The 14,894-nt window shown below is 45.8% G+C and overlaps 1 protein-coding gene across 17 annotated transcripts in view; it reads left to right on the top strand.

Annotated features, from left to right (window-relative positions):
- PAX6 (paired box 6) overlaps nt 1-14,197 on the top strand; it is a 29,249-nt gene extending 15,052 nt beyond the window's left edge. For 5 of the 17 annotated variants that reach the window (XM_036257965.1, XM_036257969.1, XM_036257966.1 and 2 more), the window contains 9 exons: nt 626-667; nt 762-977; nt 1,699-1,864; nt 7,693-7,851; nt 8,358-8,440; nt 8,665-8,815; nt 8,916-9,031; nt 11,678-11,828; nt 13,377-13,474. In XM_036257965.1, coding sequence (XP_036113858.1) covers nt 626-667; nt 762-977; nt 1,699-1,864; nt 7,693-7,851; nt 8,358-8,440; nt 8,665-8,815; nt 8,916-9,031; nt 11,678-11,828; nt 13,377-13,462 — 1,170 coding nt within the window. In that variant the 3' untranslated portion in view covers nt 13,463-13,474. Of the gene's footprint in view, nt 1-625; nt 668-761; nt 978-1,698; nt 1,865-7,692; nt 7,852-8,357; nt 8,441-8,664; nt 8,816-8,915; nt 9,032-11,677; nt 11,829-13,376 lie in introns of all 17 variants that reach the window. The other 12 variants (XM_036257971.1, XM_036257972.1, XM_036257973.1 and 9 more) reach the window with 6 other exon arrangements.
- Nucleotides 14,198-14,894: the final 697 nt, after the last annotated feature.

Below are 14,894 nucleotides of genomic sequence, written 5' to 3'. Positions count from 1 at the left end.
CTGTGTCCCCGCTTTCCCCTCTCCCTCCACCATCCTTCCCTATTTCTTTCAACCTGGGTCAGTCACATACCTCATCTGTTTAAGAAAAAAAAAAAAAATGTGTGTGAATTAAAGAAAAAAAATCTTTCTCTTTTCATTTGGTAAAACATTTGTTTTTAAGTGTACTATAGTTTATGTACTATAATAAGCTGAGTTTTACAAAACCGGCATAATTTCATTCCCTTCTCTCTCATCCCATGCTTACCTCAGATTTTGAGATATTGGTTTGCATTCTTCATATTCATGAAGAATATATATTGATTTAAGAAGACAAATGCTATTTACCTCCCTCCGTAACTCAAAGGAAGAACAAGTTTAAATTCGGTTTATTTTCCCCCTTTGCTTATTAAAACGTAGCACTTTAAACAAGGTCAGCACACACACCTGACTCCGCGTTGATGCATCTTCAGGCAGTGCTTAAGAAAACAGTTTTTTAAAAAACTTTTAAATCAGTTTTTTTTTTTTAGTTCAAACTGTTTGAAAGTATCATATTTGTAGTTTTTAGGGCTACAAATGTAATTTTAAGGAAAAAAAAACTTTCTACAGTAAGTTCTCGTACCATTGAAGGTATATTTTTGTGTTATAGACCCATGCAGATGCAAAAGTCCAAGTGCTGGACAATCAAAACGTAAGCTTGTCATTGTTTAATGCATACTTAAACAATTTTATTTTTGTCTTGAAATTATTAATAATGTGGTTTTCTGTCCACTTCCCCTATGCAGGTGTCCAACGGATGTGTGAGTAAAATTCTGGGCAGGTATTACGAGACTGGCTCCATCAGACCCAGGGCAATCGGTGGTAGTAAACCGAGAGTAGCGACTCCAGAAGTTGTAAGCAAAATAGCCCAGTATAAGCGGGAGTGTCCGTCCATCTTTGCTTGGGAAATCCGAGACAGATTACTGTCTGAGGGGGTCTGTACCAACGACAATATACCAAGTGTAAGTTCACTGAGAACACCCCCCCCCCCACCCACCCAAAGCTCCCTGTTCTCTTCTCTTTACCATATCTTTCTTCACCTCCTTCTACTCTCCTCCCTACTGGTGTCTCTCTCTTATCTCCTCCCTGCTCCACATAAATTTCTGTACCTGGGACTATTGAAAGGAGCATCCTGACCTTTTCTTGACTTTCTGGAAAATGGGAGTCAAGTTCTCGGGGAGTTGGCCACCTCATTTGCATGCTGCAAAGTAGAGGGCACCCGGGGAAAGGCACCTGAATCAAGAAGGAAAATGAAAATAAAAACCAGATTCTAACCTCCTCCAACTCTGCCTGCCTGAACCTTCCTTCAGGTGTCAAACACCCATTTCTGCTCTAATATAAAACAAAGTAGAAAAAAAAGTCTCTAAACCAAGTCGGAAAGTTTTTGGAAATCTTTTAGCAAAGCAAAGCAGCCATGTGAGTTAGGTCACCAGACACGCAGACCCTCTTATCCCCCAATTCTGACCCAACTCAGTTTCCATGCCCAAAGTGATGGCTGTCATTCTGTCCACCGCGTCCCTGCAAGTTCACCTACACCATCCCAGGGTGGCTGGGAGGTTTTTTTTTTAATGTGTTAAGGGTTGTGCTTTAAGGGGGTGGACAAGTGGAGATGGGGATTTAAGACAGGGGGAACTTGTCTTTTGGAGACACTACCATTTGGTTTGATTTTGGTTTGATTTCCAGGTGTCATCAATAAACAGAGTTCTTCGCAACCTGGCTAGTGAAAAGCAACAGATGGGCGCAGACGGCATGTATGATAAACTAAGGATGTTGAATGGGCAGACCGGAAGCTGGGGTACCCGTCCGGGTTGGTATCCCGGGACTTCAGTGCCAGGGCAACCTACCCAAGGTAAAAACCCAAGCATCCACCATCTAAACTCTCTGTATACGCAGCCCATTCTCTTCTCCCAACCTTTTCTTCTCCAGGCCTCTGTGCTTGGAGAATATCGTGGGGAGGGCTTGGGACATGATGGCTTGCACTGCATGTAGGTGGTGTTTATTGAACTATCTGGTTGGCCTGGGAATGGAAGGGCTGTGTGTGTCAGTGTAGTATGAATGTGGCTGGTGTGTGTGCATGTGTGTTATGGGAAGAAGTATGTGCATGTGTATGAGAACTAGCTGAATGGTACCCTATTCAAATTTGTCATTAAAATGCACGGAAAATCCCTTTGCTGTAGAAGTGAGACAAGTTAACACTGACAGACTGTGAGGTAAACATAATTGTATCATTTTGCTTTTTGCCATAATTGACAAATAATGTGACTTTGAGTAGGGTGCATGTGAAAAAGAGTGAGCAGAGAGATGCAGGGTCGAGTGGAGGATGGGGCATTGGGAGTGGTGGTCTCCCAACTAAAACACCCCACACCCCCTTCTCCAACCTTCTGGGCCCCCAGTTCTCACTCTCTCTGGGTGGTGACTGCTTAGAAGGGTGGAGTGACAATACTGTGAGCCAGACTTGGGTGCCTGGGGCTGGGAGGAGAGATGGGATCTGGATCATTCCAGCATCTGAGAAGGGATGGAGGAAAAGGAGCAGAAAACGGTGGGGTGGGGCCCCTTGGCTCTCCCCTCCCCTCCACACACCGAGGTAGCTTGGTCAAGAATAGGAAACAGTTTACTCGGAAGATTAATCGGTATTTGTTGTCCTCGTGACAAGGAGATAATATGCGAGATAATGGGACGTGGCGTCTCACTCCCCGGAGCACGACGAAGCCTGGGGGCTTGAGGGGCGGGGCGCGGGACGTTGACAGGACTGCCGGTGCGTCCGTGCGCTCTCAGACCCGCTCCGGGTGCCCTGCGCCTCCACGGAGCCGGACTGGAGAAGGGAAAATCGGTAACAGTATGCGAAATATCTGGTACAAAGGATGCTTCTGTCACTCGCAAGAATTTGTTATGGGAACAATCCTGTCGCTCTGTAATTGCTCATTAGAGAACGTTTTGTTTCTCATTAAGGCGACATGAATAAGCGTCTAGTTGAAGGAGACAGCTGTAGAAATGTTCCACAAGAGACCTCTGGACACGATTCGGCACCAATTGCCAATTAGACATGTCAGTTTTAAGAGCAGAAAACAATATAGGACGGACACTGGGAAGATAGGGAGCAAAGCGCTCGCTCCGGGTTTCCCAGCGCAGCCGCTCGGCCGGCCAAGGCCTCCCGACGCGCGGGGCCCTGGCTCCCTGGGCGACCCCGCCCACAGGATCGCCAGCTTGCCCCGCACCCGCAGCCTCCGGCGCACGCAGCAGGCACACCCCAGGAGGCGTTGCCTCCGAGCGGGCTGCAAGTCCAGGCCCTCTCTGGTGAGGACGAGGGAGTGACGTGCTTGAGTGTGGACCACCGCAGCCTCACTTGACCTTTGAAACTAGGAATCCCACGTGCACTCACTGGACACATCCAAGTGAAAGCGCACTTCACACTCCCTAGTGCCTGCCCGCCAGCCTCCAGCAATGCTGGGCTCCGGGGACCACTCGCCTGCCCGCCAGCCTCCTAGCAATGCTGGGCCCCGGGGACCACTCGCCTGCCCAGTCTATCCGACTGGGTCCGAGATGTCTTGGCGACGGCTCAGGGCACAGTGGCCGTGCCTGGGAAAGCTGAGACCCAGGCCCCCTCCGCTCCAGGGCTCCCAGTAGCTTGGGGCCTACTGCATGGACACCCTCTCCTGCTTCCCGGAGCCCAGACAGAAGCCGAGGACCGCAGCTTTGCTAGCCCCACGCTTCCATCAGAGGCGGCACCTGATTCGGGCAGCGTTTTGTCTCCGGGAGCGGTGAGGGCGGGAAGCGAGGACCTAACCACCGGGACCTGGTGGTGTTGATCGGTGCGGGAGGTGGCGCTCCTTCAGGAACTTTGAACTTCCAGCGCTGAGTTGCTAGAGAATCCCGCCAACCAACTACTCGTCCCCCTTCTGCTCCCGCACAAAACCCTCTCCTGTGCCTCGTACCGGGGCGCGGACGGCAGTCCCGGCTGCGTGGGGGAGCACGCGTCTCGCACACCCGGGGCGTGGGGGCCATGGGGACGCTGGTGGTGAGCTGGGCTGACTGGCCGGGCTAGAGAATCCTCAGACCTTTTGGCATTAAGAAGGATCCCCTCCCTCCTTGGCCCCCTTTCCTGGGCTGGGAAGCCGTTTTGGGGGTTTTAAAGAGTCCATTACTCCGAAAGCATAAGGCGAGGTTAGGTCTCAGAGGGAGACAAATATGGTTACCATCTGATCAATGCCACGCGGCTGCGAATAAAATGGTGACGACGTGGGCTGACAAGAGACAACTCTATCCGGCCCCAATTCTCCAGCGATTTGGCGATTTTAGGGATCGCGGAGACACTTTTTCTTATCTCCTCCCCTCATCCCCAACCCCCATAATACTCAGGCCCTCTCTATAGGATTTAGTCAGCCTCTTTTTCAACAGATGCTACAATGTTTTGATCCGCGCTCCGGAGCTGAAAAGGTGCCCGCAACCGGGTTGCTATCTTTTCTTGCTTGTTTTCCGCCTCACTGATTAAGACACTAAGAAACTAAGGAATGATTTTATTTCCCAGCGTCCTTTTTTTTTTTTTTTTTTCTGTCTCTCTCTCTCTCTCTTCTCCTTCTTCCAGGAAACAAATCCTATCCCCAGCGTCAGATGGTCCTGGGGCTGGGATAATGGGAGGCGCTTTCACTCGCCTTCTCACGGATTAGGCTGGAAGGTGGACCGAGCCCATTGAAGGCCCTTCTCTGACTCCGAGGGGGCGCTTTTTAAAGAAGATATCTTAATTGTCTGCCACTTAGGTTTATCATGTGGGGAATTCCAGATCTAAATTCTAGTTTTATTTTGTGAAAAGCTTTAAGAGTGGAAGGTAAATCCACTAAAAAAAGGAAGGAGGCTCGATCTAAGAGTGACCTCTTTGCCATCCCCGCCTGGCCATGAACAGTTGCTACTTTGAAAGTAATAATAATAAAAACATTACTTTCAGTGGTGCAGGCTGGCTCTGCAGGGTCATGGAGGAATCCTACAGCCACCGTTTCTTCTGACCCGCTTCTAATTACATTTCCCCCCAAAGAAGTTTAAAATCCAGCTCTCCTCCTCTCCGTTGACTTTCTTCACCTTAAATGTCAGATCTCAAGTCAGCTCTGTGCCTGCGTTTGTGTGAGATTGTGTGTGAGTTGGGAGGGGGGGGGGAGGAAAGCGTGGGCAAATGTCCATGTTTTAAAATTAGGAAGATGTCAGAGAAGCAAAAGAGAGCAGAGGATCCTATCTGTGGGGGTCTTCTGAGGGAGACCTGGGCAGCTTTGTTTAATTGGCAAGATCGAAAGTGCCAGAAAAAGGACTGGGGTAGGGCCTCCTGGAAGGCATGCCTGACCCCTCCCCCCTCCTGGAGAGGAGATTGTGGTCTCCTCAGTGCCCTGTCCCTAAATGTCAGATGATCACAGATTTTTGTTTGTGTTTTCCTAAAGCAGTAATCTAAGGGTCTGTCTAGGTGGTCTGAAAGGGCTATTGCTAAAGTCCTCCTCATTCACTGAACCCCAAAATAAGGGTGCTCTTCATTCTTTTCCTCAAAAAAACACTTTGCAGCCACCGGGAGACTTGGGGCAGTAAATTAGCGCAGACTTGAGTCCGGCGCCTCTCCCTGAGCTAAGTACCCTCGCTGACCCCCACCTTTCTGAGATAGCAAGACCACCCAAAGCAGAGCCTGGGCCTATTTACTAATACTGTCTTTCCCCCTCCCCTATTTTCCTTTTCCTCTTTCTCTCCTCTTGTCGTTCAACTCTATTATCTCTTTTTCCTCTCAGCACTTTCTGTCCTTCTTAGACCTTTCTGGCCTCTCTCTCTTTGTAGCCCTCTTTCTTCCTCCATCTTCCTCCCCTCTTCACCACCCCCCAACTCAAGCCCCATCTTCCCTCCCTGCTTCCTCCGCTACCCCCCAACCCTGGTCTCCATCCTCCGGAACTGTCGCCTTCACCCCCCACCCACGACCACTAATCCCCACCCACTCTCCCTGCCTCCCCCCACCCCATGCCCTGGCCCCCCATCCACCTTCCATCCCCCCAGCCAAGTGCCCTAAATAGCATTGAGGCGCCCGCTCCTCGGACAGTGATTAATGATAGCAGAGCAGAGGGGTTAACACACTTCACTGAAAAGTCTGTTGACTGGGCTTCTTGTAACACAATGTGGCCCGCTGCACGCCTCAAGAGAATCCTTTTGTTGTCCGCGCTCATTGTGGCCTCAAAATTCTGCCCACGAAAGTTTGCCAACGCTCCTGCCCCAGGAGTTTAATAGTTTCCCTTACTCGCGGGGCATTGTGCGGCGCTGAAAAGCAGCCCCTCGCTATTCAAGTGTTGGTGGTCATCTCAATAGATCTCCAAGGGCCCATATGGTGGCCAGTGCCGATGAATCCGCCTGTTTAAATGGGGGAGAAAGTTGGGGTTTTAAAACATTTCAAAGTTCCTGAAAAGATCCACTAGATCCTGTCACAATTCCCTGAACTCTTTGAAGGCGACGCCTATTGTCTCCTGATTATAAATGATATTCCTGGCCAAGTCGATTCCCACCAAGACCCCTTAGAGGCCCCTCCCCCCACTGGCCAAGTTCCTAGGCTGGGGGTCAGCCCCTGTTGGTACCCCTTGGGGGCTTTAGGACCCAAGACCCAGGACCCAGCTTTCAGGCCCAGTCAGGGCTGAATGCTCCCCTGCAGACGGGCTGCGCCTCCTGAGTGAGGCACAAGGCTAGAGACAAGTGCACATCCTACCCTCCAAGCAACAAGGGAAACAATAAAACTTTCCTGTTTCCTGATAGAAATTACATTAAAAGTGGTGGAAATGCCCTAATTAAAAATGTACCACTTAAATGATATGCCAAGGATTCAGCTGCAGCATAGCATATTTAGCTAGTTAGTGAACTCTCTACTGTTTCTTTTTTAAAATTACACGTTAAAAATTTAAAAGAAATCTTACTTTTCTCTGGTGCAACACATTACAAAGAATGGACAGTCCTTTTATCTAAATATAAAATTCGATTTTCAGCAATTATAGCCTGTTCTTGGTGATGATATAATTACAGCTGTGCTCGTAATAGGTGTCAAGGCAAAGCGCACTCATACAATAGTTGAATAAAACTGCAGAACAATGCGAGCACTTCTAAATTCACAACCTTTAAAATGAAATTGACTGTGCAGAATTAAAATAAAAACTAGATAAATATTTTTTAAAAAAGATTACAAGCTTGGTTTGGTTTCTTAATAGCATTTTCTACAAACCTATCAACGTCTAATTGATTAGATAGGAATTACTGATTATAGATCAGCTGAAATCTTGAACATCACTCTTCTATTTTCCCAACACAGCCATAGGTAAATACATTCTGTAGGGAAAGGGAATTGGGTGAGGCATTTGGGGAGTCAAGGTTAGTTATGAAAAATCATTTAAATTGGAAACATTAGCACTTATCTTGTCATTTGAAGAAATACCACTCTATAAGTGTCTGTTGTATGGTTGGTTTCATCTTGATTAAAAACAGAAAGTTAATAAAAAAAAAAAGGTAGTCAGGTAATGTATGTTAGTAATGCCTTTTATTAAAAGAAGGCTGGCAGTTACCTTGGGAATATTTCAGGAAGACTGAATATACAGCTCTTGGAATCTATGGCCATGCCAGACCCCTTTTGGAGGCCCCGAGTTATTCCAAATTTCTCATACTGTCCTATTCTTTTTGTTCCAGATGGCTGCCAGCAACAGGAAGGAGGGGGAGAAAATACCAACTCCATCAGTTCCAACGGAGAAGATTCAGATGAAGCCCAAATGCGACTTCAGCTGAAGCGGAAGCTGCAAAGAAATAGAACATCCTTTACCCAAGAGCAAATTGAGGCCCTGGAGAAAGGTGATGAAGTTTTTCAAAGTAGAGAAACAGTAAATCAAAGTAAATGCCACATCTTCAGTACAAAGAGCTAAATTTAACCAGGGCCCTCTGCATAGAGGAATGAAAAGATTTCTTTTTTCTTTCTGTCTGTCTCTCTCTTTTTTTTTTTTTCTGGGCATCTTTTCAGTGTGTGTGTGTGTGTGTGTGTGTGTGTGTGTTTTCTTTCTTCTTTTCATGTACCAGTAATTCAAAGACTAAAAGTCTGACTTCTCATAAAGAAAAAAATTATTATTTGGCTAATTCAGGGTGCAGGAGCGTCCTTGAATGAATGCCATTCCAGAAAAAAATTTAACATGGTTCTGGTGGGATAGTTCTTCCATGTACAGTCAATGCTAACAGTAGTAGCATTTTAAACAGAATTGGTTGAAGGTGCTGGAAGTGGGGAGGTGGGAACCAGCTTGAACCAGGGCGTGGTCGACATATGTATAGTTCTGGCACAACAAAGAAAACTCAACTTACTCTTTCAGAGTTTGAGAGAACCCACTATCCAGATGTGTTTGCCAGAGAAAGACTAGCAGCCAAAATAGATCTACCTGAAGCAAGAATACAGGTACCCAGTTACCACGTGGTTTCATGCTTTGTGGTTCAAACCCTTTGCCTTTTCTAGAGACAAAGGTGCTTCTAATGAACGCCATTTGTTTTTGTAAATAGTAACAGATTCACTGTGCTAAATACCTGGCCACCAGTGGGGGAGGGGTGTGCACACTGGAAGTGCTGGAGGAGGGGTTGAGCTGGGAGCAGGCACAGGGCTGACCTATTCTGTCTGATTTCCAGGTATGGTTTTCTAATCGAAGGGCCAAATGGAGAAGAGAAGAAAAACTGAGGAATCAGAGAAGACAGGCCAGCAACACACCTAGTCATATTCCTATCAGCAGTAGTTTCAGCACCAGTGTCTACCAGCCAATCCCGCAACCCACCACGCCTGGTAATTTCAAATGTCAATACTACTAAGAAATGTGTTTAAACCTGCTTGCCCTGGGCTCTGACCCTCACCATGACTGCCCTTCACGTCCCTTTCCCTGCAGTTTCCTCCTTCACCTCTGGCTCCATGTTGGGCCGAACAGACACAGCCCTCACCAACACGTACAGCGCTCTGCCGCCCATGCCCAGCTTCACTATGGCGAATAACCTCCCTATGCAAGTAAGTGAGGCCTGTAGCTGCGCTCGGGGTGTGTGGGACAAGCGTGGGGTAGGCTGGGGCCTGCAGTCTTCATTGGCCGTGTACTCCCCCTTGGGAGCCTTTCTCACTACAGTAATTGACTTGACCAGTCTAGTCTGAGATGAAAACAGTCAATCTAGCCTTTTAGTTGATTGATTGATTGATTCATGCCCTTAAAAAACCTGATGTTCACTCAAGTTAATCTGCCTTTCTCTCACAGAGGATGTTAGCTTGATAATAATGGTGGGTGGGAATGGGGCATGTTTTGGGTATCGTTGACACTTGTGTCAGAAAATGGAAATAATGCTGGCACCTGATTAGATAGTAAGGGGTTGGACATAAGATTTGGGTTTATATTAGTGTGTTCATATTAATAGATATATAATTTGTGTATGCATTTTGGACATTTTTAGGGTATATGTAATAAACTGGTGAGGAAGATAAAATGGATCAGAAATGGGATTTATATTTGCATAGTGGGATACACTTAATATAGAGAAATAGCTGGTTTTCTTTCTACATCTTATAATAAAACAAGAAATAGAAGGTATTTAGCAATTTAGTGTGTCTTTGCTGTGAATTATGTGATGAGTCTGTGGTACTCTGAGCTGCCTGGGTTGATGCTACTTACTTGGTATAACAACCTACCCCCACCTGCTCTCAATTGTGTCCCAAATACTTATCAGCCCCTACACGTACTAGGCCCTGTACCAGGTTAACCCTTTATGATGGAAGTTGTACAACACAGGTGGGGTGTACTAGAACTTTCTGGATGGATTCTGGATGGGGATGGAGAGGGGATTTGTCTCTTGGTGGGCTTTCTGCAGTGACTTCCCCAGGACTCCTGCTTGTGCAACAATGACAGATGCCGGATGCTGTGACATTGACCGGCATGAGCTCCTGCTGGAAACAGTTCTGTGGTTATACAAAGTGTTTATTCTCCACTGAGAATCTTTTGCTGGATTTCTAATCCAAATAACAGCAAAATAAATGTTTTACAGTCTTCAGACTAATATAAGAACAGCTAGATAAGCAACTTCAGAGGAATTATTCCCATGTTTATTTTTATTGCATCTGGATATTATTGGCCATAGTGCAATTAATGTAAATTAAGGGATTAACAGCCCATTAGTTGGTGTTGCTGCAACTGCTTTGGAATTTTCCAGAAGTCAGATTGCCTAGAGGAGGTGATTTCGGGAATTAGAAACAAATGCAAACTGAAATTCTGGCAGGGCCCATAAGGCCTGTTTGCCTCTTTGAACCTGATGTTAGCAGTCATCTCTGACTCTAGCAGGGCCACTGAGTCTCTTGTTTGGTTTTGTAAATTGTAGCAACATATAGGTTTCTGTGAAGATAACCAAATGTGTACATGAGAAAACAATAGAAACAAACAGATGCTGCTATTCTATTAGGGTTATTTCCACCTATAAACTGGTATGGGGTCAATTGATTTCACTGACTTAAAAAAAATTATACAACTTATACAATTCAAAATATACACGCATTCATAAAGCACAAAGAAAATACAAACTATCAATGGTTCTGTTCAGAGAAAATTACTCTTCGACTTTTGGAGTGGGGGCGGTGTGTGTGTGTGTGTGTGTGTGCGCGTGTGCGTGTGTATGTGTGTGTGCTGGTGTGTGTGTGGAGCTAGTCTGTTTGTTCATTAATTCATCCTGTTGACCAAAATCTTCAACCATTTTACAAAGAGTGGGTGTCCTCCTCTGAATCTTCTTTAATGTATCATTGTGGTCTTTGGGATGCTAAACATTTCTATAGTTTGCAGAGCAGAGTAGTACTATCATCTCCCTGGTTCCTGACATCATGCTTCTATTAATTCATCCCAAGTTTTCTGCTCTGGCATAGCCCCATTAGAGCTCATGAGGGGTTTTGTCCCAGTTCTGTGTATTTCTTATTTAGTTAGGAGAAAGGTTTATCTCCTCAATACCACCACTGCAAACATTTAGAGGGTAGCAACACGATTTTAAGGATAAAACTGTCTGGGTTTGTGGGTCCATAAGGAAGTCTCAGCTAACTCTCAGGATGGGGCTAGGTATTTACTGACTCTTCTGACCAGTTTAATCTGAGGTCATTGCTGATCTGCCTCTTCAAAGAATCTTTAATCCCATGAGCCCAACCATGAAAGGTTCCCAAAGTCCCTAAACACAATTTTACAGCGAGCTCCTCCTACTGCTTTCTGCCCCAAACCTTGAGATAGGGGGTTTAGGGTCACTGGATCCTCAAATAGATTGGATTTATAGGAGAAGGGATGTGTTTTAATGAAAGTCCTCATGCTGTAGCTTCTCTAAATATGCCAGCAGAGATCCAGGATGAAAACGGACAAAAATCCTATTAGTTTTATGGGTAGTGCCGACTGTCTACCTGGAGCTGTCTGAATTTGCAGTATTGTTAGAAGTTTGATGGGCAGGCAGCTTGACTCTAGCAGTGGCCAGGGGAAGGGCTGATGCGAGGCCTGATCTCAGAGTTATCACTCCGAATTCCAATACTTTGCCCCAGGACTTCCTTAGTGATCAGGCTTGTTGGCAGAGTTCCTGGGGAGAGGGAGCCTGGGGATGTGGCTGTATGATGTGTTCCTCTGTAACCACAGGTTTGCCTTTCTCCTCTCAGCCCCCAGTTCCCAGCCAGACCTCCTCGTACTCCTGCATGCTGCCTACCAGCCCCTCGGTGAACGGGCGGAGTTATGATACCTACACGCCCCCACATATGCAGACACACATGAACAGTCAGCCGATGGGCACCTCCGGCACCACTTCCACAGGTGAGCCTCGGTTCTCCGCAGGCTGCGCAGAGGTGGCCCTTAGAGCTTCCTTTGCCAGGTGATCTCCCTTCACTCAAAGTTCACCTACAAAAAAAAAAAAAGACAAAACCCGACCTCCTGACCTTGTGTAATGGTGTGTTTAACTCTTTGTTGCTCGCTTCTCTGGGGAAAGCGGGTTGAAAAGGGAAATTCAGCCAAGCTAGTTAGTAACTTGACACCATACGGACATAAAGCAAAGTTGTTTTTCCTGAATTTGGTCACAGAAGTGGTATATAAAGACAAAACCTGAGAAAGTAAGGTTTCAGAGGAGCGGTTATTAGCCCAAATCCAACAGTGCGGGCTCCCTGAGCTGCAGGTGAGTGCTTATCCGGGACCTCTCACCCTCTTCCCTGCTCCTCGCTGCTCCTCACTGCTCCTTGCTGCTCCTCGCTGCTCCTTCCTGCTCCTCGCTGCTCCTTCCTGCTCCTCGCTGCTCCTTCCTGCTCCTCGCTGCTCCTCGCTGCTCCTCGCTGCTCCTTCCTGCTCCTCGCTGCTCCTCGCTGCTCCTTCCTGCTCCTCGCTGCTCTTCCCTGCTCCTCTCTGCTCCTTCCTGCTCCTCGCTGCTCCTTCCTGCTCCTCGCTGCTCCTTCCTGCTCCTCGCTGCTCCTCGCTGCTCCTTCCTGCTCCTTCCTGCTCCTCGCTGCTCCTCGCTGCTCCTTCCTGCTCCTTCCTGCTCCTCGCTGCTCCTCGCTGCTCCTTCCTGCTCCTTCCTGCTCCTCGCTGCTCCTTCCTGCTCCTCGCTGCTCTTCCCTGCTCCTCGCTGCTCCTTCCTGCTCCTCGCTGCTCCTCCCTGCTCCTCGCTGCTCCTCGTTGCTCCTCTCTGCTCCTCCCCGCTCCTCGCTGCTCCTCGTTGCTCCTCTCTGCTCCTCCCCGCTCCTCGCTACTCCTCCCTGCTCTTCTCTGCTCCTCCCTGCTCCTCGCTGGTCCTCCCTGCTCCTCTCTGCTCCCGGTCTCTCACTGCAACTGAAGTTCCACATTGGTTTGCCAGATAGTTTCACAGAAGTTCCAAACATACAAACAAATGGAACGTTTTTTTCTTTTTTGAAAATATATTATTTTTTAATTTTTTTCTTTATTTATTTTTGAGAGAGAGGAAGGGAGGGAGAGGGGGAGAGCGATAGAAACATCAATGAGAGAGAACATCGAATGGCCGCCTCCTGCATGCCCCCCACTGGGGATCGGGCCCACAACCTGGGCATGTGCCCTGACCGGGAATTGAACCGGGGACCTCTTGGTGCATGAGTCGATGCTTAACCACCGAGCCACACCGGTCAGTCCGTTTTTTTCTTTTCTTTTTCGTAGGGGACTTGGGATCTAATAGGTATGAGTGAAAACACCATCTGGTTTCTGAAGGTGCTACTTTTGTTTGTAACACTTGAAAATATCTGTTTTACAAATACAGTTAAAATGTTAGAAAGCCTTAGTTTATTTTTTGACTCATGAATTCAAACTCCATGCCTGTCTCTCGAAGGGAATATCTACATGGCTATTTTTTTCATCCACTTTTAGGACTCATTTCCCCTGGTGTGTCAGTTCCAGTCCAAGTTCCTGGAAGTGAACCTGATATGTCTCAATATTGGCCAAGATTACAGTAAAAAAAAAAAAAAGAGAGAGAAAGAATATATTGTGTTAATTCAGTCAGTGACTATGTGGACACAACAGTTGGGCGTTCAGGAAGGAGAGAGAAATGGCTTGTGGAAGCACTTCAGTTCTGCGACCGTGTCCCACACTGTACCACTGGGGAATGGACTAGAGACAAGGACCTTTGTATACAGAAGGCACGATATCAGTTGGAACAAATCTTCATTTTGGTATCCAAACTTTTATTCATTTTGGTGTATTATTTGTAAATGGGCATTTGTATGTTATAATGAAAAAAGAACAACGTAGACTGGATGGATGTTTGATCTGTGTTGGTCATGAAGTTGTTTTTTGTTTTTTTTTTTTCAAAAAAGGAAACCATGATCAACAAGCTTTGCCATGAATTTAAGAGTTTTATCAAGATATATCGAATACTTCTACCCATCTGTTCATAGTTTATGGACTGAGGTTCCAAGTTTGTATCATTCCTTTGCATATAATTAAACCTGGAACAACATGCACTAGATTTATGTAAGAAATATCTGTCGGTTTTCCAAAGGTTGTTAACAGATGAAGTTTATGTGCAAAAAAGGGTAAGATATAAATTTGAGGAAGAAAAAAGTTGATAGCTAAAAGGTAGAGTGTGTCTTCGATATAATCCGATTTGTTTTATGTCAAAATGTAAGTATTCGTCTTCCCTAGAAATCCTCAGAATGATTTCTATAATAAAGTTAATTTCATTTATATTTGACAAGAATACTCTATAGATGTTTTATACACATTTTCATGCAATCATACGTTTCTTTTATGGCCAGCAAAAGTTTATTGTTCTTAGAAATAGTTGTATTACTGTTCACAGTCCAATCATTTTGTGCATCTAGAATTCATTCCTAATCAATTAAAAGTGCTTGCAAGAGTTTTAAACTTAAGTGTTTTGAAGTTGTTCACAACTACATATCAAAATTAACCATTGTTGATTGTAAAAACCATGCCAAAGCCTTTGTATTTCCTTTATTATACTATTTTCTTTTTAACCTTATAGTGTGGTGTTACAAATTTTGTTCCCATGTTGGAGTAACATTCTAAACCAATGATGGCTTTCATACATACTCGATTTTAAATCCTGGTGATCCTTAAAGAAATAATTCTTACAGAGATTATAAATCGGAAATGTGTTAGAAAAAAATTCCATTTGACGCTGCGTGTAGATCTGTGCCCAATTACACCCACAACATACATGCTAAATGGTAACATTTTCCAGCTAACCATTTCATTCAAAAGCTCAACGTCTAGAAATAATTTTAAAATGCAACAAGCTATGAACTAGGAATTGTCTTTTGAATTAGGGCTGGCATTTTCAATCTGGGCAGATTTCCACTGTCAGCCTATTTCAACAGCGTTTTCACTGAAGTATATTCAAAAGTAGATTTCTTATACAAGACTCTC

Source organism: Molossus molossus, unplaced genomic scaffold (genome assembly GCF_014108415.1).
Source record: "Molossus molossus isolate mMolMol1 unplaced genomic scaffold, mMolMol1.p scaffold_m16_p_13, whole genome shotgun sequence".
Lineage (NCBI taxonomy): Eukaryota > Metazoa > Chordata > Mammalia > Chiroptera > Molossidae > Molossus > Molossus molossus.
This window is presented reverse-complemented; position numbering and strand designations above follow the sequence as displayed.